This window comes from Microtus oregoni, unplaced genomic scaffold (assembly GCF_018167655.1).
Source record: "Microtus oregoni isolate MIOR12 unplaced genomic scaffold, Mior012 000084F_ref0000050, whole genome shotgun sequence".
Taxonomy (NCBI): domain Eukaryota; kingdom Metazoa; phylum Chordata; class Mammalia; order Rodentia; family Cricetidae; genus Microtus; species Microtus oregoni.
This window is the reverse complement of record NW_024544550.1, coordinates 5,348,032-5,374,701: the sequence shown is the minus strand read 5'-3', so window position 1 is coordinate 5,374,701 and position 26,670 is coordinate 5,348,032. Positions and strand designations below refer to the sequence as shown.

General features: G+C 42.5%; 2 protein-coding genes across 2 annotated transcripts in view; both read left to right on the top strand.

Annotated features, from left to right (window-relative positions):
• The window catches only part of LOC121441921 (oligophrenin-1), a 358,753-nt gene that overhangs the window by 21,886 nt on the left and 310,197 nt on the right, over nt 1-26,670 (top strand). The window lies entirely within an intron of this gene.
• On the top strand, nt 12,800-13,726 carry LOC121441922 (RNA transcription, translation and transport factor protein-like). Its single transcript, XM_041643323.1, has one exon. The coding sequence runs from the start codon at nt 12,815-12,817 to the stop codon at nt 13,547-13,549; it is 735 nt and encodes a 244-aa protein (XP_041499257.1). The 5' UTR covers nt 12,800-12,814; the 3' UTR covers nt 13,550-13,726.

Here is a 26,670-nt window from a genome sequence, read left to right as displayed (position 1 = left end):
GGTACAGATGTGTGCCAGTGTGGCTGGGCTTTCCATGGGTAGTAGGGATCAAACTCAGGTCCTCATGCCTGCATGGCAAGCACGTCACCCACTGGAACATCTCTCTCGCTTCTGTAAGTTTCCCAAGGTCTCCGCTTTCTCAGTTATAACTGGAGACAGTAGTGCCAAATTTGGTCATTGAATATATGCATCAGATAATGTCGTTGAGAATAATACCCTCCTGCCCACATCTCTGCAGTGCTGCGGACTGAATCCAGGACCTTGCCAGTGTTGAATTGTCTTCATAGTTAAAAATTCTTACTAAGCAATTTAAGTGCTTCCACGTATGGTAGAATTTATACCATAAACTGAAGTGGGCTGTATTGGTAACTTAGCTGGCGTTATATGTACATCATTCTTTGAAAATTCCAGAGTGCATTTTGGGAAGTGACAAGCAAAGGCACATGCGTGTAAATATCATCCTGCCACAGGGCCCTGTATGTACTTGAATGACAGTAAAGTAGGAACTGATGAGAGAGCCCTCCTAGGGCACCACGTAAGGCCAGCTTAATTCTCAGATAAGGTATTGGTGTGTCTGCTTCCTTTAACACCTCCCCACCCCCGCCCCATCGTGAGTATACTACTTCATCTCTGGTACTTCTGATGGTGCTGAGAAAGGGGAACATCTCAGGGTGTTGAAGTTCCTAACACAGTGCCTGGTTGTCAGCATTCTTTATTTTATTTGGATGCACTAGAGCACCTTCTTTTTCTAGCATACAAATTGAGACCCCCCTAACAGTGAAGTGGCCCGTTGGAGGGTTTACAGAGACAGCATAGCCTTATTGATAATGGGTTGTCTGCTTTGCTTCTTGCCCACCGTTCTTCCCTTTCTAGGCTTTCCGTTCCGTTCCGGTCACTTCTTGGGCATTATGCAGTAGAGGGACTTCCTTCCCCCTTACCAGCTGATGCCTTGCTTCTCCTTAAACCAGGAGAGTGGGGTAAGAAGTGCAGTGGGAGTGCCATGTTTTATCTGACATCGCTTAGTGAACGAAAGAAGACATTACAATCTGGTCATGGTATTTTCTTTAAAGAAAAATAATCTAATAAACCCAGGAATAGATGAACAAGAAGAAAAGAAAGGAAAGACATCACATCAAAATTTTGCCTATTGCATCAGAGCTGAAGTTGAACCAAAGTCCCTGGGTTCATGCAGGGAAGGATAGACAGTCCTGGTGTGGATTTTTCAGGCAGGTGGGGTTGGCTTGAAGGAAGAGCATATTAGCGTTAGTGTGTGCTATAGTTGTAGAGGGGGATGAGACTTTCCCCAGCATGGAGTCCTTGAATCTACCTGTACGCTCTGTGATATTGATTAGCTTGCAGTTGTTTTTCCTGATAAAGCCACAGGGCTGGGCTAACAGACACTGAATGTTCAGAGAACTCCTTTCAAAGGAAAGACAGATGCTGGCCTGCTGTTTTTTTTTTTAAAGGTTTATTTATTTCTTATGTATTCAGTGTTCTGCCTGCATGTACATCTGCAGGTCAGAAGAGAACACCAGATCTCATTACAGATGGTTGTGAGCTGTCATGTGGTTGCTGGGAATTGAACTCAGGACCTCTGGAAGAGCCTTCTGTGCTCTTAACCTTTGAGCCATCTCTTCAGCCACAAGCTGGCCTCTTTTTGAATGTTTTACGATGCCCTAGTTGTTATAGAAGTCATTAAAAACCCCACAAGAGATTCACAAACAGGAGCTATCATGCACTAGACCTAAAAAAGCTGGAGAGGAGGAACTTTGCCGTGATGGACGGTTGTTTGTCTTTCCTTTTGCTTCTTGTTTGCCTTACGGTCATTGGCAGCAGCTCTTCCTGGTGGTGGGGCACAGTGGCCAAGGCATTACTGTACCAAGGCTACTCATTCCTAGTCTACTATCAGAAGTGATCGAAAAGATTCATACTGGACAGGAAAAGAGACATTTCCAAATGAAAGTCCATACTAAATTTCCACTTCCCCCTTTCTCAAGTACATAGCTCAGATAGGACCCCCATTTGCAAATTCTTCTTAGTTATGGAACAGTCTTTCACTCTCAGTCCCTATGTGGATAGGAAAGTGCCTGTGTTAAATAGTGTCTGATAAATAGTTGTTCTGTATATTGAGTTAGGGTCTCATGGTAGCCCAGGCTAGTCTGGATTTCATGAATTTGTAATGATGGTTGCCTTGAAATCTTGATCCTCCTGGCTCCACCTCCCATGCTGTGCATCACAGGTGTGTGTCACCAAGCCCCACTCTGTTTGTCTTGAGATAGGGTTCACTGTATATCTCAGGCTGCCATTGGTTAGTTGATCTTCTTGCCTTTCAAGTGCTGGGCTTATAGGCATGTTCCACTATGCCACGCTGATAAGTAGTTTTAAAGTGTGGTAAAATGGATACAATATAAAAGGTACCATCATAGCCATTTAAATCCCCCCCCCCAACCCAGTAATAGGGATGGAACTCACCTAGTGCATGCTACTGACCTAGACCCCGACTCTGTCAGAACTGTTTTCAAGTGTATGGTTCATTGCTACTAAATACATTGACATTGCTGTGCAGTTATCAACATGATGAATTTCCAGAACTCTCTACAATGTGTAAAGTTAAACCTACCCTCAGTAAACGGTTGCTTCCAGTTGCTCCCTGCCTCGGCCTCTGACAGCTGCTATTCTGTTTTCTGTCACTAAAAATTTGACTAAATTAAGTATCTCATATAGGTGGAGCTGTACAGCATTTTCCCTTCTGGATTCATTTAGCATACAATGATGTTGTAACCCGTGTTAGACTTTTATTGCTTTTAAAGGCTGAATTGTGTGCATCGACCAAATTGTATTTCTTTATTCATATATTCCACCTTTTTGCTGTTGGAAAAAATGCTGCTATAAGAGTATGGTGTGCAAATATTTGTCATTTATTTTGGGAGTTTTCCCTGCTATGATCTGAATGTGTCCTTTAAAATTCATATGGTGGCACTTAATTTCCAAAGCAACGGGACTGAGAGGTATGGCCTCTGGGGAGGCATTCAGGTCTCCGGGTTCAGTCCCCAGGCCAGGATTAACACTGTTTAAAGAGTTTGATGGCCCAAGTCTCCCCCTTGACCTTGTGTTTTCCGTGGCATTCTGCTCCTCTACAGGATGCAGGCTTAAAGATGCCATCTTGAAAGTGGCCAGACCACCCAGCAGACCCCCAGTAAGTCCTGGTACCTTTATTTTTGACTTTACAGAGTCTCAAATTTTTCATTTGAGTTTTTTTTTTTCGAGGCAAGGTCTTACTTTTAGTCCAGGCTTGTTTAGAATTCACAATGTAGCCAAGGCTGTCCATGAACTCATGGCAAACCTCTTGTCTTAGACTTCCAAGTGTTAGGACTCTAAGTGTAAACCACTATACCATCCAGTGTCTACTTGTGAGAAATAGATTTCTTAGAAAATATACCTTTTTTTGAGAGTAGGGTCTTGCTATGTAGTCAAGGCTGGCCTTGAACTCTCTTTTCTCTTGCTTCTACCTTCTGAATGATTAGATTGCAGGCACCAAAATTTTTAAAATAAATTATTCTGTCTGTTGTTTTTGGTTTAGTAGCACAAATGTACTATGGCATATTCCTAAAGTACAATTGTGGTATCACACAGTAATTCCATTCTATTTTTTTTGAAGAACATAATACATAATTTTAACATTTTCTTCCAAATTCATAAAATGTTTGCAAGTTAACTCATAAATCCACTAGGCAAGTGACTGATTCAGACTAAGGATCTATTCAGCTGGATATCTTGTATTGGACGATGATATTAAACATTACTTTATGGGAAGAGTGATATTAATTTCCAGAGTGGTAAAATACTAAGAAGTCCTCATTTCTCTGTGTCTTGATCTAATATTAATTCTTCTAATCCTATCTTAAACAGGCTTATAATTCTAATTGAAATAACGTGGGGTAGAGAGTTTCCTCATGAAATTATAACATTGCTTAATTTTTCATTGTAGTTTTGACTTTTTAAATTTCATATGTATAGTGTGCATGCATATATACACATTCATGTGTTGGTGTGGGTATCTGTCCTGCCTGTGTAGGCCAGAGATTGATGTCAGAGGCCATCCTCAGTGTCTCTCCACCTTATATTTTGGGACAAGAAACTTGGAATTGACTGATTCAGCTAGACCATTGGCCAGCAAGTCCCAGGGATCCTTTTATCTCTGTTTCCCCAATACTAAGATTACAGACACAGGTCGCCATGCCTCTCCACCCGCTTTTAGGTACAAGTATTGACCCTAGATCCTTGTACATCATAAAAGTAAGCTACACCATTCCCAGCCATGCCGGGCTTTGCTCCTGACTGCTGGGGATCCACACTCGGGTCCTCTTGTATAGTAAGCACTTTACTGAGCTGTTCCCCCAGGTCCCAACATTCCTAAATTTAGCTTTGAAAACAATTCTTTGAAATGTCAAGAAGATATTTCTTCAAGTTCTGTTGGTTTATGCTCATTAAAAGAAGTGAGTTCATTTCCCCCACCTTGTATGATCTTGAGGGTTTCTCAGCCTTTAGTCATTGCGTTTTTATGTGAAAGAATCATTTTTTAAATTAACATTTATTTTAACACCCTCCCTCTGCTGGATCTGTTTTCTGTCTGAAAGGACCTGAAAGTCAGCACAAGACACCCCAAGACCATGTTCTCAGCACAAAGGAGATTTATTTGCCCCAGAGGGACAAAGGGCAAGGCATAAGAGACAAAAACAGATAGAAGATGAGGGAGAGGAGGAAAGAACCAAGGGAAATGGGGAAGGGATGTTTGCCCCAGAGGCACAGAGTTGCAGGGGTGGAAGAGACAAAGACAGACAGAGGTCAAGGGAGAAGGGGAAAGGACCAAGGGAGATGGGTAGGTGTGGGGTTGGGGGAAGTCAGGAGGGATATTTGCCCCAGGGAGACAGAGGATGCCTTTGGATAGGGAGGGGACAGATGTGGCCCATAGGCAAATGACAGTTTGTCATGGGAAAGGGGGGACACCCCTGAGTTAGGATGATTTGGTTCATTTTGGTTTGGCCTATTAATTAGGGTAGTTAAAAAGGGGCTTTTGATTACTTTGCTCTCTGGACCTTGGTAGTCCACGTCAGAAGGAGGAAGTGGTGAACTAAGGAAATAGACTTTGGTGTCTAGCAAGGAAGAGGGAATGGGGGAGAAGGGTAAAAGTGAAAAACCTGTTGGCGACATGTTTGCCATATTTGGGCCTGCTAGAGCCCCTTTAGTGTCCTCTTGAAATAGCTCCAGTTGTCTTGGGATATTCTGAATGTTGTTCCGAACATTCCAGAGCATTGCCATTGTATCTGTAACGTTTCGAATACTCGCCCTAGTGATGGCTGTATTTGGTTGCACCTGTAGTTTTTGGAATCAGGCCATATCTCCTTTCCAGGATTGCAATCGGATGTTCTCAGGGAATACCGGATTGCACTCATGGAGATCATCTAGGGTGAGCCTGTGGCTCAGCAGAGAGAACACCCAGATCTTTGCTAATCATGTGATCTTAAGTACAGCTCGCCTTTGAGAGCTCTTGTTTCCTGTACCTGACACTTGATCAAGAACCCTTGCCTTGTACTAGGGCTGATGGTACACGCCTGGAAACAGAAAAATCTATTTTTAATTGTTATATGCCTATAGAAAATGTTAGTCAATTGAGATTTTAAAACTGTAGAAGGAATCAAGTAATTTTTTTCTGTGGCTTAATTTCTTCTTGTTTGTAAGCTGGGATTCAATTGCCATTTAGAATGGCTTTTTTTTTTTTTTGGTTTTTTTGAGACAGACTTTCTCTGTAGCTTTGGAGCCTAGCTCAGGTAGACCAGGTTGGCCTTAAACTCACAGAGATCTGCTTGCCTCTACCTCCCGAGTGCTGGGATTAAAGGCATGCGCCACCACCGCCCGGTTTAGAATAGCTAATTTAATCTACCCAAGAAATGTAATTTTTTCCTCATATACTTGCTGCATTATGGTAAGGCTATTGTACACTGAAGGTCAGTTTGGGCTGGTAATATAGTTTAGTGGTAGAGTGTCTGTTGTTCTAAAATCCCTGTGTTTTTATTCCCCAGAGTGGTGGCGAGTGTGTGTGTGTGTGTGTGTGGGGGGGGGGGCTCGCAGACCAGCGGTGAGCCCTGGCGGATTCCCAGTGAGTGCCCATCCCAGGCAGTTGGCTGGTTCTGCCATGCGGCTGGTCCGGGAGAGCCAACAGGGCGGGTGTGGACGGGTGGCGGGTAAAAGACACATAGACACAAAAAATAGGCATAGAGCTAAACATTTATTAAAGGAGAGAGAGGGGGGGGGGGAGAGAGAGAGAGAGAGAGAGAGAGAGAGAGAGAGAGAGAGAGAGAGAGAGGAGACAGAGATAGATAGAGACACGTGTGCACATACCAGAGGGGACAGTAAGAAGGAAGCCAAGATGGTGATGGAAGGTCAGAGGTTGCCAGGAATGGGCGTGGCTTGTCCCTTAAAGGCACAAGCGACCAAAGAATAACAGTGTCAAACATGGACAAGGCCCTGGATTTTATCTCCAGTTCAAAAAATAAAGAAGGAAAGTCAAATTTATAAATCTCACCATGTAGAATAATAACTGGGAATCTTGAGGTTGGCTCCTCAAAAACATTTTTTAAATAGTTAAGGTGGTGCTAGGCATTATCCCAGGGAAAGGATGCTGTCCTAAGTTTAATGGCTCTTAATAAATAACAAATGTATGTGATTTGCACTCCTTAGAGATGTAGAAGCAGCTAGCATGCCTGCCAGTAATCCCACTGGGATTACTAGGGGAAAGGATCATGAGTTTGAGACTAGTATGGGCTACATAGTGGGACCCTGTCTCGAGAAAGCAATGTGCAAACAAACCCTTAGAAGTAGAAACCAGATATGAGGAAGAAAGCTAGAGACAAAACTTTGATAAGAAAAGGAAGTGACAATTGAGATAAATTGAAACAGGAAGGGAACCTGCAAATGTCTGGGGATAAAAGCTGATTTAAGATCTGCAAGGCGTGGAACTTTAGAGGCATCTTATGTAGGGGTCGGTGGTACTATGCACCTACCTGAACATTCCACACGAATCTGATAGCCTGGAGTTATAGGTGGCTGCGAGTCTCTCATGGTGGGCGCTGTGGATGTAACTCAGGTCCTCTCTAAGAGCAGCAAACAGACATCACTACTGAGCTCTCTTTGTCTAGCCCCACCAGTTCCTTTTTAGTGATGGTAAAAACACTGCATTTCCTTCCTTGACCACAGCATTTTCATCTTGCAATGCTGAGCAATGCTGAAATGCTGTCCCTCTGAACACCAATTCTCTCTTCTTTCCCCAGGCCTTTGCAGGTTTTTATTTTCCGTTCATATTGTTTTTGTTATTTTATTTCCTTTATGTGGGTAGAATTATACATTGTTTACCGTTCGGTGACTGACTTATTCTGTTTAGCATAATGTCTTCAAAGTTCATTCATGGTGTAGTGTATGTCAGAATGTACTCAGTTTAAAGACTACATCTACCCTTTCATGTATATGCCACGGTTTGTTTATTGGCTTGTTCCTCAGTGGACCTTTGGTTTGTTTCTACCTCTTAGCTATTGGGAATGTATTAGTGCTATGCAAATACCCATCTGAGGTTTGCATCTGAATTCCATTGCCTATATTACCTGAAGTGGATTGTCTTGTAGTTCTGTTGAAACATTTAAGTAAGCATGATACTATTTTCCATAATGGCTGTACCATTTTGACATCTCATTGAGATCGATAGATTTGTTACTTGTATAAGAAATTAATTTGGCTTCTTTATCTGTACAACCACCTTAATGATAGCAGTCTTCCCCGTCATGACAGAGGACTATAGACGCTCCCAGAGTGGTGCCAACTGGGTGCTTTGCCACGTGTGCCTTGTGTGCCAGGAAACTGCTGAAAAGTGAAGTTCTGGGGCGCATAAGCATTTTCCTTGAACTTCGCTGCTGCAGCTGTTCCACTGGCTCAGGAAGTGCCTGGCCTGTCAAGCAGTGCGTGACATGCAGTACCCAGAGCCTTAGAATTCAGAATGCTGCCTCTGTTGGGATTAATCATTGCTCCTTTGACTCATGCTGTTGAGCCCAGTGTCACACACAAGGCACAGAAGAAAGAGCCCGTTGGTGCTACTCTCCGAGTTCCCACAGCAGCACAACTGGGATAGGGAAATCTTTAAAAAATATTTTTTATTTGTATTTGTGATAAGGTCTCATTAGCGGAAGCCTGAGCTGGTCATAAACTAATGAGGCTCCTGCCCACGTTCTGGGTACTGGGATGACAGGCACGCTGCAGCCTCGCCCGGCTTAGTTTATTTATTTACTTTAAGTTGAAAGGCATGGTTCCTCTTGGTTCAGTTACTGAGTTAGGTGCTCCCTGGACCTTGCCCAGATTTCTCCCGTTTGGAAATGGGTTATCATTTCAACATCAACACCTTTGGAAAGAAAACATGCTCAGACATGTGTCAAATGTTGCTGATCTGCAGTGAAGAGTAGCAATTTAAAAAGGGCTCTCACATTCAGCTGTAGTAAGTACCACCCTTCTAAGAAGGTTTCTTCCCAGGAGTTGTGTCTTCCTGATTTGATTTTTTTTTAAGATAGTGTTTTACCACATAGCCCAAGCTAGCCTCAGTTTTACAGAAATCCTCCTGCCTCTGGCTCCTGACTGCTAGGATTACAGTTATAGGCATGCGTTATAACTACTGTGTTGCCACTGTGCATGGCAGGACAATTTTTTTGTTGTTGTTGTTGTTCTCAATACCGGGGATGGAATTCAGGGCCTCCCGAATGCTGGATGAGCACCATACCACTGTGGTATATCCCGAGCCCCATGAGGATTTTGAATTTGAGTTTTCAATGTGCCTCTCTTTTTTCATTAAGGATTGTCTCACCACTTGATTCTGTGCCCCGCACGGGTTCTGTATCTGGATTCTGAGGCTTGTGGGCTGAAGACTTCCAAAACAAACTCTGTAGAGCTTAGATTCCCGACTAACGAGTGGCCTGCCGCAGTTGTGGGCTGGAAACCTTTCAGAGCTGGGTTCCTTTCCTCCTGAGCTTTTTGTTTTCTTTTTAAATCTTCTCCCCTGACTAGTATTTAGTGTTGGCTTCTGAAAATTCCTATCTTGTGGGATACTGTTGTCCTTTCTAGGCAGGCTGCTTCTGATGCTCCCGTCCAATTACAATTCTTCATTAGGCATGCTGTAATTTCTGATTTTCTGGTTCTGTTTCTTTATCTCTCAGAGGAAAAGGATATGCACGATCCAGCTGATCAGTTTCAGAACTCATGGTCCTGTGTGGAATCTATCTTGACTCTCTTTTTTATTATGAAAATGAGTGGAGTCATTTGAAACCTGACTTTGTCAGCATGCCTCTGAATATCTTACCAGGCTTGTTTCTAGTTCGTTTTCGATTAGCATGTGCTCTGTGATATGTAGTTCTTTTGCTTAGCATGTGTTGTGTGTGATACGTAGTACCGCTTGTGAGTCTTACTGGGCTGTTGGACAAGAACAGATCACAAAGCCTTTCCACATAAGATATGTGGCAGGATTTATTTACACTTGGGGTTTAATGATTACATTCATTCTGGCATTTAGTCATTTCCTTTGCTTTGCTTTGAGTAAAAACCCAGCTAAGCATTTTCCCCACGTCCCACTGACTTCCTTGTTTTGGTTTCTGGTATTGCTAGCCAGCCGTGAAACTTCAAAGACAGCCTGTCCATTTGTCCTCCCTTTTTTCCCTCTCTACTTCCTTCCTGTCCCTCCCTACTTCCTCTCTGACACCTCGCATGCAGTAGACCACCACATCTGGTAGTGTTCCCTTCAGCAGGATTTCTGCAGTGATCTTCATTTTTTTCTCTTGTCCACATGCGTCCTGCTGCTTTTCCAAGCCTGGTCACTTTTATCTGAGAATATAGTCATTCCCCACTCTTTTCCCTTTTTAGTTATTCAATACTGCCTGCAGATGAAGTGCTCCCGAGCAAAGCATCAGCTTGCAGCTCCCAGCAATACTCCATGACTTCTCACACTGTTGCCTCCTTCAGGAAAGCAGTTGCCCCGTCGTCATGCTTTTCCATTATGAGTCCAGCTGCCTTCGCAGTTAGATTTGAAAGTTTTGAATACGCTAGAAGTCATAGAGAATGCTAAAATTAACCCGTGTTCACCCATATCCAGTGTCTACAATGAACTAATTTATGAACTGATTTATTTTATTGATGTCCATTGCCTATTACCTTCCCCTTGGGTTTGGATTAATTTGAAGCAGCTCTCAGATATAATGTCACTTAGTTTATAAGTACTTTTCATCAAATGTACTCGGTCATGTATGGGTGTGCTTCTGGGTACAAAACCCAAGGCCTTGTGCGTGGTAGGCAAGAACTCACTGAGCTCTGCTTGCAGCTCTGAAACCCCATTTTATACTATTCACTTGTAGCAATGGTCTCATAGTGACTAATTCAGGCCACTGTGGGAATGAACATTGGGAGACAACTTGGAAAATAAGCAGAACTGATGACCTCACTTGGACTGGGAAAAACATAATTGGGCATCTATCATCAACTGGGGTAATAAATGTTGGTAAGAGTGTAAGTCGGTGGTAGAATGTTGTGTTGACGGTGCAGTGGAAGACCCAGCCCAGCTCTGTCGCCACCGGCAGGAGGACTTCCTCTATGCTTTAGGGGCCTCCACTCTGGTAAATCTGGACTCTTAAGTTCATCATACCCAGGTTATGCAGTTTCAGTGATCAAATCCAAGGCTTCTGACTTGTTCTGCTAACTGACCCAAGTTCCCTGGTCTCTGTGTTGGAGTTCTTGCTTCTCAGCTGAGGCTGGGCTTCAACGAGGCTTGGAACCAAGTGGCTACTTTCCCATTCCAGGTGCCCCAAAGCTTTGCTGTGTTTTTACCTTGCCTCACTCATTCCTGTGCCGGTCGATAATTTTCGTGAGGTGTTGTCATGAAATATTTGTTCGTTCCAAGTCAAGAGGGCATCAACAAAGCCAAGAAAGATTCTTTCCAAGTCCAGCTTGGTGAACCAATGAGTTTACTCAGGTTACTTCTAGGAGCATGTGTGAGGGTTGTTTACAAGGACCCAAGTGACTCAAAGGTATTTATACCCACCTTTTAGATTCGCTCCAAGACCACTGCAGCTGGGGCCAAGAGGGCGTGGTGACTAGATGCTCAGGTGAGTGTCTGGTGCCTCACCGTGCCCTCCGAGGAGGGAATATTAATTCCCATTACCAGGGACCTAGCTTTCAGTGTGTTCTTCTGCTTATTTCATTGTCATGTTTGCGGGCCAGTGTATTTTGTAGGTCACCACAGTAACTCGGCTTCATGCTGGCTGATGGTCATGTCACACAAGAAGGAAATAGCTCCACTACGACAATCTGCGGGGCATGTGTGACACCTCTGCCACCCCCCCTCCATAACTGTTACAGTTTTTAGCTCGATGTCTTTCATCATTTTTCTTTCAGCAGCACTGGAGATCAAATGCAGAGCCTCACACATGCTAGGCAAATGCTCTGCCAGTGAACTGTACGCCAGCTCCTTTGAACCATTTCAATTGTTGTTATTATTTTTGCATATGGTAAGGCTCCAACTTCATTCTCTGGGATGTAGATGGGCAGCTTCTCCAGTGCCACTTTGTCTGGAAGGTTGCCCTTTTCCCATTGAATGATCTTGGGATATTTGTTGAAAATTAATTAACCATACTCTGTGGTTTGTTCCATTTGTTTGTGTGTCTGTCGTTCTGCCAGTACCACATTGTTCTGATTAGCATAGACTTTTAGTAAGTTTTGAAATCACAAGTGTGATTTCTCCAGTTTTGTTATTCTCCTTCAAGGTCATTTGTTTTGTTTAGGGTCTCTTGAGATGGCCTGTGAAGTTTAGATTTTTTTTTCTATTTCTGAGAAAAGCACTTAGGGCCTGCATGGAGTCTACATTGTATTGGGTGTTGTCTTCCTACAGCGTTATTTTCACTCCATGCCATGTCTTTAATTTCTTAAAGCCATATTTTGTGCTTTTCCTTAAGTATGTTTTTACATCCTCCTTTACATTTACTTGTTTTTGTTTAATGCTGGACTAAGTGAAATGATTGTCTTCATTACCAAAAGGTTTCAGTGTAGAAGGAGTGGCGGGCCTGCGTTTAGTCCCGCCCCGCTCCCTCACGGCTAGCTTAGCCCCGGAAATAATTACACAGAAACTGTATTCTTTTAAACACTGCTTGGCCCATTAGTTCTAGCCTCTTAATGGCTAATTCTCACATCTTGCCTAACCCATATTTAGTAATCTGTGTAGCACCAGTCTTACTGGGAAAGATTCAACATGTCTGACCTGGTGGCTTGCTTCATCGCATCTGCCCTGGAGAGGACCGGCATGGCATCTGTCTCACTTCCTCTTCCTCCCGGCATTCTGTTCTGTCTACTCCGCCTACCTAATTTTCTGTCCTATCAGGGCCAAGGCAGTTTCTTTATTTAACCAATGACCTTCCTCCATTATTTCAGGTTGGTTATTCGATGTGGACACTGAGGCTGGTTGTTCTTTTGGATAAGAGATTTATTAGAAGAGTTTTTGATGCCACAGACAGACGGCAGCATGATGGGGGCCTGTGTGGAAGAGTGCGAGGCCAGCCTAGTAGGTTTCAGAGGAAGCAGGCTGGTTCTGTGCCATGGGATGGATGAGTAGCTCATAGTGTGTGTTTGCAATCAGGCTGGCTTTGAATTAACCCGCCGGGTAGGAGAGGCAAGAATCTAGAAAAACGAGTTACTTCAGGTGTCCCGGCAGAGGCCCGGGCGGCCAGCACGAGCACCGGCGACCATGTTCCAACGCAAGCTCACGGCCCTGGACTACCACAACCCTGCAGGCTTCAACTGCAAAGATGAAACAGAATTTAGAAACTTCATTGTTTGGCTTGAAGACCAGAAAATTAGACAGTACAAGATTGAAGACAGAGGTAACCTGAGAAATATCCACAGCAGTGACTGGCCCAAGTTCTTCGAAAAGTATCTCAAAGATGTTAACTGTCCTTTCAAGATTCAGGAGCGACAGGAAGCAATTGACTGGCTTCTTGGTTTAGCTGTTAGACTTGAATATGGAGATAATGCTGAAAAATACAAGGACTTAGTACCCGATAACAGGAATAATACTGACAACACAGCTAAAAATGCAGAGCCATTGATCAACCTGGACGTAAATAATCCTGATTTTAAGGCTGGTGTCATGGCTCTGGCTAACCTTCTTCAGATTCAGCGTCATGATGATTACTTGGTAATGCTTAAGGCAATTCGCATTTTGGTTCAGGAGCGTCTAACACAGGATGCAGTTGCTAAAGCAAATCAAACGAAAGAGGGCTTACCTGTTGCTTTAGACAAACATATTCTTGGCTTTGACACAGGAGATGCAGTTCTGAACGAAGCGGCTCAGATCTTGCGATTGCTGCACATAGAAGAGCTCAGAGAGCTACAGACGAAAATCAATGAAGCCATAGTAGCTGTTCAGGCAATCATTGCTGACCCAAAGACAGACCACAGACTGGGGAAAGTCGGAAGATGAGCACATCAGGATTTCAGCTTCTCGCCTGCCTAGTGTGATGGGAACCATGTGCATCGGCATGTGTTTGGAAATCAAATGTCACATTTTCGAGGGAGGAATCCCAGGAAATTGGCCATGTTCTAGAGATTTACCACCATTGCTTTTTTTTTTTTTCTTTAATAAAGTTGGGGAAAGTAAAAAAAAAAACAAAAAAAAAAAAAAAAAACGAGTTACTTCATTATTGCTTTACATCCCTTTTGTGTACATGAATGTTTGTCCGCATGCATGTGTGCTTGACAAGCCCAAAGAGGGCTTAAGATCCTCTGGCAATGGAGTTACAAGTGATTGTCAGCTGCCATGTGGGTAACGGCACCCTAACAGGGTCCCCACCAGAAGCAGCAAGTGCTCTTAACCGCTCAGCAGTTTCTTCAGCTCTGAAAAATAAGTTAGTTTAGTTCTGGAAATCAAATTCTTGTAGTTTGGGAATTATCATGGTTCAGCCACAATAGAAGATCTTTTCAAAGTGGTGTGGCCCTGGCTAATATTTACCTTTTTGGATTGTTTATCACTAATTCTAACTGAATTTTACATGTAGATTTTTGACTTGCACTTTTGCTGAATTTATTAGATGTGGCATTTTCTAATACAGAATCTTTAGAGTTTTTTTTTTTGTTTGTTTAGATACAAGGTGTACAGAGATGCTTTTCAAGTTTCTTTTTATTCCTGAATTGGTCTGGCTAGAACTCTGTATGTGTGGAACAGGAGGTGCAAAGGTGAGCTTCCTGGTCTTGTTCCCAATCTTAAGGACCTAAGCTTTCAAATGTTCACTATTGAGAATTATGTCACCATGGGTTTTTCTTTTAAATGATTTATTTTATCTTATGTAAATGAGTGTTTTGCCTACATGTATGTATGAGCGCCAGGCACATGCCTTGTGCCCTCTGAAGTTAGAAAAGGGCATCGGATCTTCTGAAGCTGAAGTCCCAGATGGTGGCGAACCACCCTGTGGGTGCTAGGAATCTAACACAGGGGCTCTGCAGGAGTCAGTGTTCTTACCCACTGAGTCACCTCTCCTCCTTTCGCCTTGCCACTTCTCTCCCTCCCTTTCGTTCCCAGACGATTCTCATTACCTGTGGAATTTGGAAATGTTGTGGTAAATATTCATCCTTGTCCTCTTTGGGACAGTGAGATTGGAGGCAGGGTGGTATGGATTGTGATGGTTGATGCAGGCATGTGGGAAGAGATCATTATCTTAAACACATCCTTCAAATTGTTCCTGTGAACTTGGGTTGCTTTTAGAGTAAATCACCTTAAACCATGAATTCATGCCTTCCATCCTGAGAGACATTTAGGTTCAGTAGTTCTAGGGTGGAGCCACGAATTTATGGTGTTTAAAAGCCTCCCAAATGGGGCCGGCGGTGGTGGTACATACCTTCAATGCCAGGACTCGGGAGGTAGAGGTGGACAGATGTCTGCAAGTTCGAGGCTATCCTGGTCTAGCCAGGGATGCACAGAGAAGCCCTATCTCGAAAGAAAAACAAAACAGTAAAACAAAAATCCCTCTAAATGAATTTGTAGCTCCTTTCTAATTCCTGGGGCCCTCTCTTGTTTCTTCAGTGCGCCACTGCATGCTTTGCTTTTTGTTTCTTTCTTTCTTTGTTTTGAGGACAGGGCTTATAATCTGCCTGCCTCAGTCTTCCAGGGGCTGAGATGACACATTGTATGACAGCGTGCCTACTTGTTGTCACTGCTGCCTCTGTTGCCTAGTTTATTTCCCTAAAGAGAAATCTGATCAAACAACCAGTGCATGCCGACAGATAAGTCTCTTCCCTGTTGAGAATGCAGCTGATCCTCTGCATTAGTTCATTTTGTTGTTGCTGTCCCAAAATCCTTGAGAAAACAACCTAAGACGAGTTTACTTTGGCTCGCAGTTTGAGGGTAAAATCCATCATGGTGGAGAAGGCATAGCGGCAAGAGTAATTCTCAGCTGTGTTTATAGGAGCAACAGGAAGCTGGTCGGTCGCCTTGAATCCAGTCAGGAAACAAAGATGCATACTGCTGCTTGTAGGTTTTTTTTTTTTATTACTATTCTTTACTTTTTGGGGGCCCTGACAGCCAGCTTCACATGGAGACATATTCTTTCTTATAAATGCCTGGCCTTAACTTGGCTTATTTCTTTCTAGTTGACTTTTCTTAAATTATCCCATATGCCTTTTGCTTCTGGGTTTTCACCTCTCTCTTTTTCTGTTATATCTTTTCTTTCCTTCTTATTCCATATCTGGCTCAGTGGCTGGGCATCCTCTCTCCTCCTTTTCTCACTCCTCCTCTTCTTTTTTTCCTTCTACTTCTTCTCTTTGCCTGGCAGCCCTACCTATCCTTTTCCTGCCTAGCTATTGGCCATTCAGCTCATTATTAGACTAATTCCTGCCTAGCTATTGGCCATTCTGCTCATTATTAGACCAATCAGGTGTTTTAGACAGTCAAAGTAACACAGCTTCACAGAGTTAAACAAATGCAACATTAAAGAATGCAACTCATCTTTACATCATTAAACAAATGTCCCACAGCATAAACAAATGTGACACATCTTCCACTAATATTCCACAGCAGGTCTCAGCTCACTTTCTCTTTTTTATGAAGTCCAGCCCAAGTAATTGTATCATTTCCATTCAAGATGGGCATTACACTTCAGTTAAAAATATCTCTGGAAACACTTTGTCTTAGTGAGGTTTCTATTGCTCTGAAGAGGCACCGTGACCACAACAACACTTACAAAGAAAAACATTAACTGGGTGGCTTACAGTTTCAGAAATTCAGTCCATTATCATCTTGGTAGATATGGCAACATGCAGGCAGACATGGTGCTAGAGAAGGAGCTACATCTTGATCCTGCAGGCAACAGGAAGTGGTCTGAAACACTGGACATGGCTTGAGCATATATGAGAACTCAAAGCCAGTCTCCACAGTGACAAACTTCCTCCAACAAAGCCACACCTTCTAATAGTGCCACTCCCTTTGGGGGCCATTTTCTCTTAAAGCACCACATAGCTTCACAAACACACTTAGGTGTTTGTTTCCTAGGTGATTCTAAATCTAGTGATGTTGACAGTAAAGGTTAGTCATTTCATACTCCCATTGTCTGTAAAAATATTAAACTTTAAAAATTTTAGCATTATTAATTTTTTGTGGTGCTAGGGTCATGCTAGGTAAGTACTGTATCAATGAGCTAAACCCCTATTCCCAAATTCCAAAGTATTTGTTTTCTGTTTTGAGGCAGTATCTTATTGTGTAGGCCTGGCCAGGGTTGTACCTACTGTGCAGCCTTGGCTGATCTCAAACTAGCTTTGTAGTTTTAGATAAATTTGACCTCTCGATTCTCCTGCTCTCACATCCTGGGTACTGAGACAGTAGGCCTGGTCTAGTTTCTGTGGTGCTGAGGTTCCAGCCTAAGCCATTGTTCATGTTAGTAAAGCATTCTGCCACATCCCAGCTCCTTCCTAAGTCAGGAAATTTTGCTAGATCCATGTTAAGTAAAATCGTTCTCCGTTGAGAAGCTCTCTGTACCATACTCCAACATAGTCAATTTATCTTATGCCCTTTGAAATGCTAGATGGAATCAAGTTTTTTCTTCTTTCTTACTGAATTTATGAAATGTCTTTATTTATTTATTAGCATATATTAATTGCATAAAACAATGTGCTTCGTGCTGACATCTTCTTAGGGGTATATCATGTGCTTGCTTCTATTTACCCTGTACCTCCTTACTAGAGGATTTTAACAAGGTTTATGTAAATCCATGAAAATTAGTACCAGTTGCAGAAAATTTGGCTGGAAGAAGTGGGCTGGTGGGTGGTACAGAAAATAATGGCTTTGTCAGAGCCAAATATGGTTATTAGTTCCCCTGGTATATATGAGAATTTGCTGGTAGCAAAAGATTATTTGAAATAAAACACTTCTAAACAATAAGGAAGGTTGTGCAATATTGGGTTTGGCCTTCTTTTGAAATATTAGACCCTAGAGTTTGGATACCAGCCCAGTGAGGCCACTGGCAACAACTACTAGTGCAGATTCAGGATTTTTAAATTTCTGGAACTTCAGGCTATATTCTGGGAGACTGCTGCCAAGGTGGGGTTGGCCACAGAGGCCTGTCTTTTCTGCCATAAAATGACTGGATTTTGAAATATATCCTTAAAAGGAAATGCTTTATTTACTGTAGTCTTTCAGCTTCAGGAAGGGGTTAATGGTGGCTTTGGTTAGCAGTGGGTTTGGAAAGTGTTATCAATATTTGTGCCCAGAAAAATCAGTAAAACCGTTTTTCCTTCAAGCCATCTTCTCAGAGACTCTAGGTAGATGCTGGCCATCCTCATCTATGTTGCCATTCTCTCTGTGTGCTCATATCAGTAAGTTCATTGCTGCGCCACTGCCTTTTGTAGCTAACTCCCTGGAGGTTGATGCTTTACTCTAACTGATTTACCTTCAAGTTGACAGACAGCAGAAATAGAGACCTCATTGGTTTTGATCTCGAAACCAGAGTTCGTCCTGAGATTTGTAGGGAGGATTTCAGAGCAGACATTAACAATAGTAAATGAAATTAATAAGCGAAGCTTCCTCAACCCCGCCCTCGTGACTCCTGGGATGAAGCTGATGAACAAGCACACATGTTTGTTTATTGGAGGTAAACAGTTCTAGACTTCCCCAACATTTTCTTAACGTTCTTAATGTGCTCTCAACTCAGTTTTACTTGGATTTCAAATGTGAGTAACAGACCAAAGTGGAATTTGCTGTTTGTGGATTTTTAAATGAAGAGTTATTAAGGAACATCTGGTTGTAAAAACTCTCTCTCTCTCTCTCTCTCTCTCTCTCTCTCTCTCTCTCTCTCTCTCTCTCTCACACACACACACACACACACACACACACACACAGGGGGGTGGGGAGGAGGAGGGAGGGGTGAGAGAGAGAGAACACAGATTTCTTAAGTAGTAAGGTTCCGTGCCAGATCACATCTTAGTCTCAATGTGCAGAATTCTACCAGAGCTTTTCTCTTTTCTTACCCCTCCTCCTCTCTCTCCTTGTCCTTCCTTCCTTTCTTCTTTCATCTTTTTCTGAGACAGAGTGTCTGTGTGTATCCCTGGCTGTCCTAGAACTCACTCTGTAGACCAGGCTGGCCTCGAACTCAGAGATCCATCTGCCTCTGCCTCCTGAGTGCTGAGAGTGCTGGAATTAAAGACGTGCACCGCCACACTTGGCTAAGAAAATTTCTTAATCAGACATTTTAGGGAATGCAGTACATAATCCTTCCTTTTTCTTTATTATCATCTCTTCATTTATGATTAAAATATTCTCTCTCTTGATTTCACTCCCCACAAGTTCTTTCCCTTTGGCCTGAGCTATTCTTGAACTGATTTTTTTTTCTGTCCCCACTTCCTAAATGCTGGGACTGTGAGTGTGTCCCACTGTGTCTAGATTTAATGACCCTCCCCCCACAACCTAGGACTTTGTAATCATCTCCCACAGAGTCGTATCTCTGGCCTTCACTGTTTAGACTTGATCAGACAAAGGATAGCAGTGTTTTTGTTATATTGACCTATGGCAAAAACGTTTAGGGCTCCAGGAGATCTAATTAAGATTTTATTCATTTTTCCCTTGGGGAAGCAAAAGTAATACGATCTTGGCATTGGACAGGCTATGTTCTCCTTTCGATTGTTCTGGACATTGCCATTTATCTGGTGTTCGTAGATGTTTTATCTGCGCTGTAGTCAACAGGAGTAGTTATCTACACATTGTCTCGGAGCAGTAATGCTTTGAGTTTGGGAACTTCTGAGCTAGTTTAAGCCTCTCAAATTTTCTAGATAGGAACTGGGGACTTAGAGGGGCCCACCCAGGATTACCCAGCTAGAAAGAGCACTCTCTTGGCTTTAACCTTAGTGCCTTTTCTGGCAGTGTGTTTTGAGGGGCCCACTGAAGTCCAGTGGAGTAGTCAAGATTTCTGTGATCTTTGTGAATGGGAAGGTCTTGGCTAGTCCTAAATGTGGTCAAATGGTAGAATATGGACTTTAAGTAAAGGATCACATACTCTTAATTTTATTAATTCAGGAAATTTACTGCATATGCTGTGTGACAGTATTGGGGAAAATGGTACTTCTCATTAGGCTTTAAAACTTTTTTTAAAAAAAATCCTTTTTCAAACAAAGTCTCAAATTAGGCCGACTCACTATGAAGATGATACTGTCTTTTAACTTATAATAATCCTCTGGCCTTACCCCCTGAGTAACTGGTACTATAGAGGTCTTCATTTTTCAAAGAATACATGAAGTGATGGAGTGCCACAGGCCTTGAGCCAGACTCATAGCAATGAACATTTTGAGGGTGTGGCTCTTTGGACAAAATGGTGTACTGCATGACACATCACATCATCCAGCGCCACTAGGATAGATGAAGAGGTGGTGGCAAGCCAGGGAATCGGGGTGAATTTGTTTTGTTTTTAATTGATTTGGGGGGATTTGGGGGGCATGCTGCAGGGGTAAGGGGAGGATATAGAGGGACTGGGAGGTGATTGGGGTGCATGAAGGGAAATTCCCAAAGAATCAAGAGTGACTTAAGGATCTAGAGCAGTGGCCCTCAACCTCTCAGCCTCTTTGGGGGTTGAAGGATTCCTTTTTTCTGTTCTATTTTTGGTTTTTTGAGACAGGGTTTCTCTATGTAACAGCTCTGGCTGTTCTGAAACTTAAGTAGACCAGGCTGGCCTCACACTCACACAGACCTGCCTCTGCTTCCCCAGTGCTGGGATTACAGGCATGCACCACCAGCACCTGGCTACGTTGTGATTCTTAACAGTAGTAAAATTACAGTTATGAAGTAGTGTAGCACGATTAATAAAAACCCAGAGACAGATATTGGGGTTCAACCTAAAGGTCAGAAAAACAAAACAGCCAGCCACTGGTTCTTAATCTTTATGGCGATCCTGCCTCCAGGAATCTCGGAATGAGACTGTGTGTGAGAGCTGTCTCCTCCCATTTTATATTCCTCTTTAGGGCTGACTTTAAAGGTGTGTACCATTACCGCCCAGTTTTTATGGCAAATTAGTATGGCTACTGGGATTAAAGGTGTGTGTTACCACTGCCTGGTCTGTAAGGCTTACCAGTGGGGCTGTTTTACTCTCTCAACTTCAGGCAAGCTTTATTTATTAAAATACAAATGAACTATCACTACAAAGTAGCAATGAAAATAATTTTATGGTCGTGGTCACCATAACAGGAGCTGCATTAAGGGTTGCAGCATGGGGGGGGGGGGTGTTTCGAGAACCACTGGCTGTCACAGTAAGTTTAAATGTGATGAAATCCTTGTAACCCATTCTTTTCTTTTCCAACTGCCCCCTAATTGTCACTAGGAGTAAAGTAAACCACCAGCTTGCTTCATTTCTAGTTTCACTGTTCCCTATAGCTGTAGGTGACATAGAAATTTAGCCTCACTTCCCAGCTAGTTAGTTTTGGTCGAAGTGGGTGGTGCCTGGCAGATTCGTCAGTGGGGAAAGCTTTGTGAACATAGGCCTTGCTTAAAGTGGGGTCAAGTGCTCAGCGTAGTCACCAGTAAGGCTGAGGGAAAGAGTAAACAGAACTCTGGGCTTTGGGGCTTCTGTCTGAGATCAGCAAATGTGATTAGAGCTCTCCTCGATGAGAAAAAGCATTGAGAGAACAAGTTGGAACTCTCCAGAGCTCCCCGGGGATTCGCCCTCTTTAGGACAGCCTGTTGTTTTCCAGTTATTTTCCCTTGTTTTTCATGTTGAGTTTCCCTTAGAGGATTCTCTAACAGCACTGCCTGTTGAATTTCTTTTTGATTGTGCCAGAATGTGTTTTGAGTAGACCTAGGCGTGTTGTACTTGGTCTGAAATGAGAGGGGATCTACTTTTCTCCCCCGCCATCCCTGACTCCTACCTAATACCATTTTCAGCGCAAGCTCCATGTTTAGCAAGATGACAGTCTCCCTCCCCCCAGGTGGCCCAAATGCTGCCATATCTTGCCTATCCCAACAAATGAAAGTGAACTTTGTGGATTCTATAAGCTTTAGGAAAATAATATTTAGAATTTGCCTTTGGTATTGCTCTGCATTCTAACTTGCTTGTAGATATGCCTTCATTTTTAGTTAAAGGAAAATTAATTGGGCTCACTGCCGTTTTCTTACACATATTGTTGCCCTGTGCTTTTCCTCCATTGTCACTCCCTTGGAATTCCCTTGGAGTTCCCCTCCAATTGACTCCCTTCCTCCCCGCCAAATAGTCCATCTTTGGCTTTCCTGACCTGTGCGTACATCTAGACAAATACATTTTGCATATTAAAGAAAAGTGTTATGTGTTGTCTCTCTTCCCCTCATTGCCCTTTCTTATTCCTCCTTCCCCTTTCCTGTACGTCCCTTCCTCTCTGCATTGAAAGGAAGGATCAAAGTGGGTGTCCACTGCCTTCCGGGATCTTTTCTTTCTCGTTTTAATATACTTCCCCGATGACTTAGCTTGGTATTTTTGCCATGGCGCGTGTTAGTGTGTCTTCTAAGAGTTTGTTGTACAAGTCTCAAGAGCTCATAGTGTGGTTACTCAACAAAACAAAACAAAACAAAACAAAACAAAACAAAACAAAACAAAACAAAACAAACCAAAAATGCCTCTCATCACCCCTGTCCATATGAATCCGTGCCCTTTTATTCCACACTTGTTCAGGCTTCTCCTCTTGGCGGTCGCTGCGCTGTTCTCAATCTTTCTAATTTTGGCTTTTTCAAAAGTGTTATATAAATGGAATCATGCAATATGTGACCTTTTAGATAATATTTTTACCAAGTCAGCATTATTCCCTTATGACCCATATAAATATGTCAGTAGTTCATTCCTTTTTATTGCTTAATAGTATTCCTGCGTGTGTTTGTGCCGGCTTGCTTACTTGTTCCCCTGCTGAAGGACACTTGGCTCGCTTACAGATTTTTGGTAATTACAAACGCAGCTGCTGTTATCTTGTGACTCTTTCTATAAGGCAAATGCTCTAGATGGATTGTGGGCTGAAACACATGTGCTTAGTTTTACAAGAAACAACCAAATTTTTGTGCAAAGTGGAATGGTTTTCCGTTCCTATTAGCGGTGTAGAAGAGCTTTAGCTTTTCTGCATTCCTGCTAGTACTTGGTGTTGACACTGCCGTTTCAGCCTTTCTAGTGGACTGGAGTGGTAGCTAAACCTTAGCATGCTTCACCATGATGACTACTGATTTTGTCAGTGACACCACTTGGGTATTTTCCCTCTGTATATTTTCTCTGAGCAAATATTTTTGCCCCTATGTAATCGAGTTTCTTATTTTAGAGTTTAGTGAGTGCTTCCTGTATTCTGAATGGGGATCTCTTGTCAGACACAGACACATGCCTTTAGGTATTTTCTCACAACCTGTCTTCCACAAATCCTTTCAGTGGGACAGTGCACATAGCAAAACATTTGTAATTAGCTTTTTGTCTTATTTATTTTATTTTATATGTATTAGTGCTTTCCTTGCATGTATAGTTTATGTACCACATATGGTACACGTGGAGTTATAGACAGTTGTAAGCCACCCTGTGTGTGATAGGAACCAAACCTAGGTCCAAAGCAAGAGCAACAACTGCTCTTAACCGCCGAGCCTTCTCTTCAGCTCCAGATTTGTAATTGGATGAACTCAAGTTGTTTCCCTTCTTGGTGGATGTTGCCCCTGAAGTTGTGTCTAAGGACATTTCACCTGTCTTCAGGTCATGAGGAATTTGTGTCCTCTTTACTTTTTAGTGCTCAGACTCAGTCCCAGGGCCTCACTAATGCCATGGAAACTCTTAGGTTTAGAAGTTTGTTGCTTCCGATTTTGAATTCAGATTTGGCATCTGTGTTGAGTTGACTACTTTGGAAGGACAGAGATTTAAGTGGAAGCTTTTTGAAGCCTGTGGCATTAACTTTGAGGTCTTAGAAGTCACTTAACCCTTCATCGACCTCACTTTTATTTTCTCTGATATGGGAATAAGTCAAACTGAGTAGTTTATCCTTGGGCACAGCTGCTCAGAATGCTGAGGCAAGAGAATTCCAAGAGGTTGAGGTCAATGTGAGCTACAGATGAAGGCTTCAGTTCAAAATAAAAAAGCAGAAATGAAAGGAGGATAATAGGATCTGCCACTTAAGATTGGGATGAGAATTCCCAACTCTATATGCAAATGCCTAGCTCACAGTAGCCACTGTGTGTTACAGTTTCCAAGTTTGAGATTTGCCTTTGTAATTTATAAAGCTTGGTAAGATGTACTACAGTGTCCCTTTTCACCCCTTCCAGGGGTGTCGGGGCCTATAGGCCAGTGCTGAGGTCAGATACTGGCTGTTGGAGTCTAGGAATGATGACTGTCACCACTTAGCAGAAGACATAGCAGTTTCTTGTTAGGGCAGCTGAAGCCAGGGACAGTTTAATACAAGGCGAATGTGTTGCCAAAACAAAGTGAAAAAGGAAGTCAAATCATTGAACAAAGGGGTAAAGGCAATAGCGTTCAGGACCGTGACATTGAAGAAACTGGGTGTCAAGCCTCCTTTATTGACTGCTGCCTTGTGTAGAGTGGATTGGCCTGCCTCTTTCCCTTCTGAATGCCCTTTTCTACCTGGCTGGTGTTTGAAGCGCTTACCCTTTCTTCTCCAAAGGGAGTCAGGCTAAGCTGTGTTTTTCTGTGAGCACTACTACTTGCAAGACAGCAGCCTGGCAGTGTGCTGGGGACCCCTGTTGGGAAGCTTTCTAATACTTACTTCTGAGCAGGGTGAAAAGGCTGGAGAGCCCTATCCGGAAGCTGACTGTGTCTGTGGTAGGTCTTGTCTGGGAGTCATTTCAAAAGCTGGATGCCACAGCCCCTTTATTGATCCTCACCATGCTTCCTGGCACTTTCTGCCACGTAGGCTCCCTGGAAACTATTCTTGCTTCCTTAAAGCAAGAATTGGCAGCCGCAATGTTGTTTTTCCTTTTCGTTTGATCAGTGTTTTGCCAACCTAGGTGAATAAATCTTTTGTGTCCACATGTTTATAACACACTGTAAGGAAGTGCTGGTAACTGGAAAAATGGAAGCCATAAGCAGTGTAAGCAGAATATTTATCAAGTGAAATATTTTGGCTGCATGAAAGGGTGTCACTGGAAACTATCCCTGCTACTGAACCGGGCCTTTAGCTAAGAGGCACAACAAAACTGATGCATTTTAACACCTCGGACTGAAGAAATAAACACTGTGGTCTTCATATGCCAACCTCCAAGAAAATAATGACCCCCGACTTCAATATGTTGCATATTAGAAAGTTCTGTCGTGTTTTCTGTTTAATTTGTTCTGAGAACAAGAATAAGAGCACCAGGCAGGCACTATTCCTTGTATTAGATATAAGCTGTTAGGTGGAGCTTGGGGGTGCTATGGTGCTGTGATTGATAGAATGAACCTTGAAAAGACTGGGGACCTTTGAAATTTTGGAGTTAAATACAATATGATCTAAACTTGGGATTTTCCCCATTTGTAAGTATACTTACTACTCGTGGGCATGATTTGCATCTATAATATACAGTCATCGTTACTGTTTCTGAAATTTCTTCATTGTCCCCAACAGGAACTACAAACAAGAAATATTTCCCCCTTCTCATTTTCTTTCAGATTCTAATAACTTCAAATCTGCTTACCTGTCTGTGTGACTGCTTATTCTAGATATTTGATAAAATTAAAGCAATATTTTCCAGATCTGTCTGTGGTTGTAGTATTATTGTAAATTTTTTTTTTTGTCTTTTCTTCCTCATCAGTAGTTGCTTGTTTTTACCTATTGACTCTTTTACTCTTTGCGGGGAGAGCCACTACCCAGGTCCCAGATAAATACACAGAGGCTTATTCTTACCTGTAAGCGCTGGGCCTTAGCTTGACTTGTTTCTAGCCAGCTTTTCTTAACTTCAATTATCCTATCTACTTTTTACCTCTGGGCTTTTTGTTTTACCTTTCTCTATTTCTGTATATCTTTACTTCTTTCTCCATGACTTGCTGTGTAGCTTGGTTGCTGGCCCCTTCTTTTCTTGCTCCTTCATATCTTGCTTCCTGATCCCTTTTTCTATTTATTCTCTCTGCCTGCCAGCCCTGCCTATCCTTTCTTGTGCCTTGCTGTGGCTGTTTAGCTCTTTATTAGTCCAATCAGGTATTTTAGGCAGGCAAAATAGCACAGCTTCACAGAGTTAAACAAATGTATTATAAAAATGCAACACATCTTTGCATCATTAAACAAGTGTTCCACAGTCTAAACAAATGTAACACATCTTCAAATAATATTCCACAACACTCAGCACATCTTTGCATCATTAAACAAATGTTCCACAATCTAAACAAATGTAACACATATTCAAATAATATTCCACAACACTCAGCCTCCCTTTTTTTGGTTCTGACTATCCCAAAACTCTCTATGTAAATCAAACTGATGTTAAACACACAGACCCTGCCTCTGCCTCCTGAGTTTTGGGATTAAAGGTGTGGACTGCCAACATCATGCCCTGGCTTTCCTCTTTTTTTAATACTGGGGATAAAACCTCAGGTCTTTATGCATGCTAGGCAAGTGCCCTGTCATTGAGCTGTCTCTTTTTCCCTTCTTTTCCTTTCTCCTCTCTTTTTATTTTTATTATGCTAAGTGTAGCACGAATAATAAAAGTCCAGAGACAGACAATGGTGTTCAAGCTGAAGAACAGAAAAGTAAAGCAGCCAGTCACTAGCTCTTACCTCTACCTCAGACCAAAATATGCGATCCAGCCTCCACGAATCCTCAGTCTGAGACTGAGCATGAATCCTCTCTCCTCCCATTTTATATTCCTCTCTAGTGCTGGGACTAAAGGTGTGCACCACCAACACTCGACCTCTATGTCTGATTAGCATGGCTTTTGGGATTAAAGGTATGTGCCACTACTGCCTGGCCTGTGTGGTGGACTCTTGTGACTGTTTTGCACTCTGATCTTCAGGCAAGATTTATTTATTAAAACACAAATACTATATCACCCTATTTCCCCTTTTTGTCTAAAATAAAAAAGAAGGGTATAACTATTATAAGAAAAACTATATACCAATAAGTACAATAACAATATACAATGTATATAGGCAATAAATACATCAA

Coding starts and splice junctions, on each gene's coding strand:
- LOC121441922 (XM_041643323.1), top strand. CDS start 12,815: ATGTTCCAACGCAAGCTCACGGCCCTGGACTACCACAACCCTGCAGGC.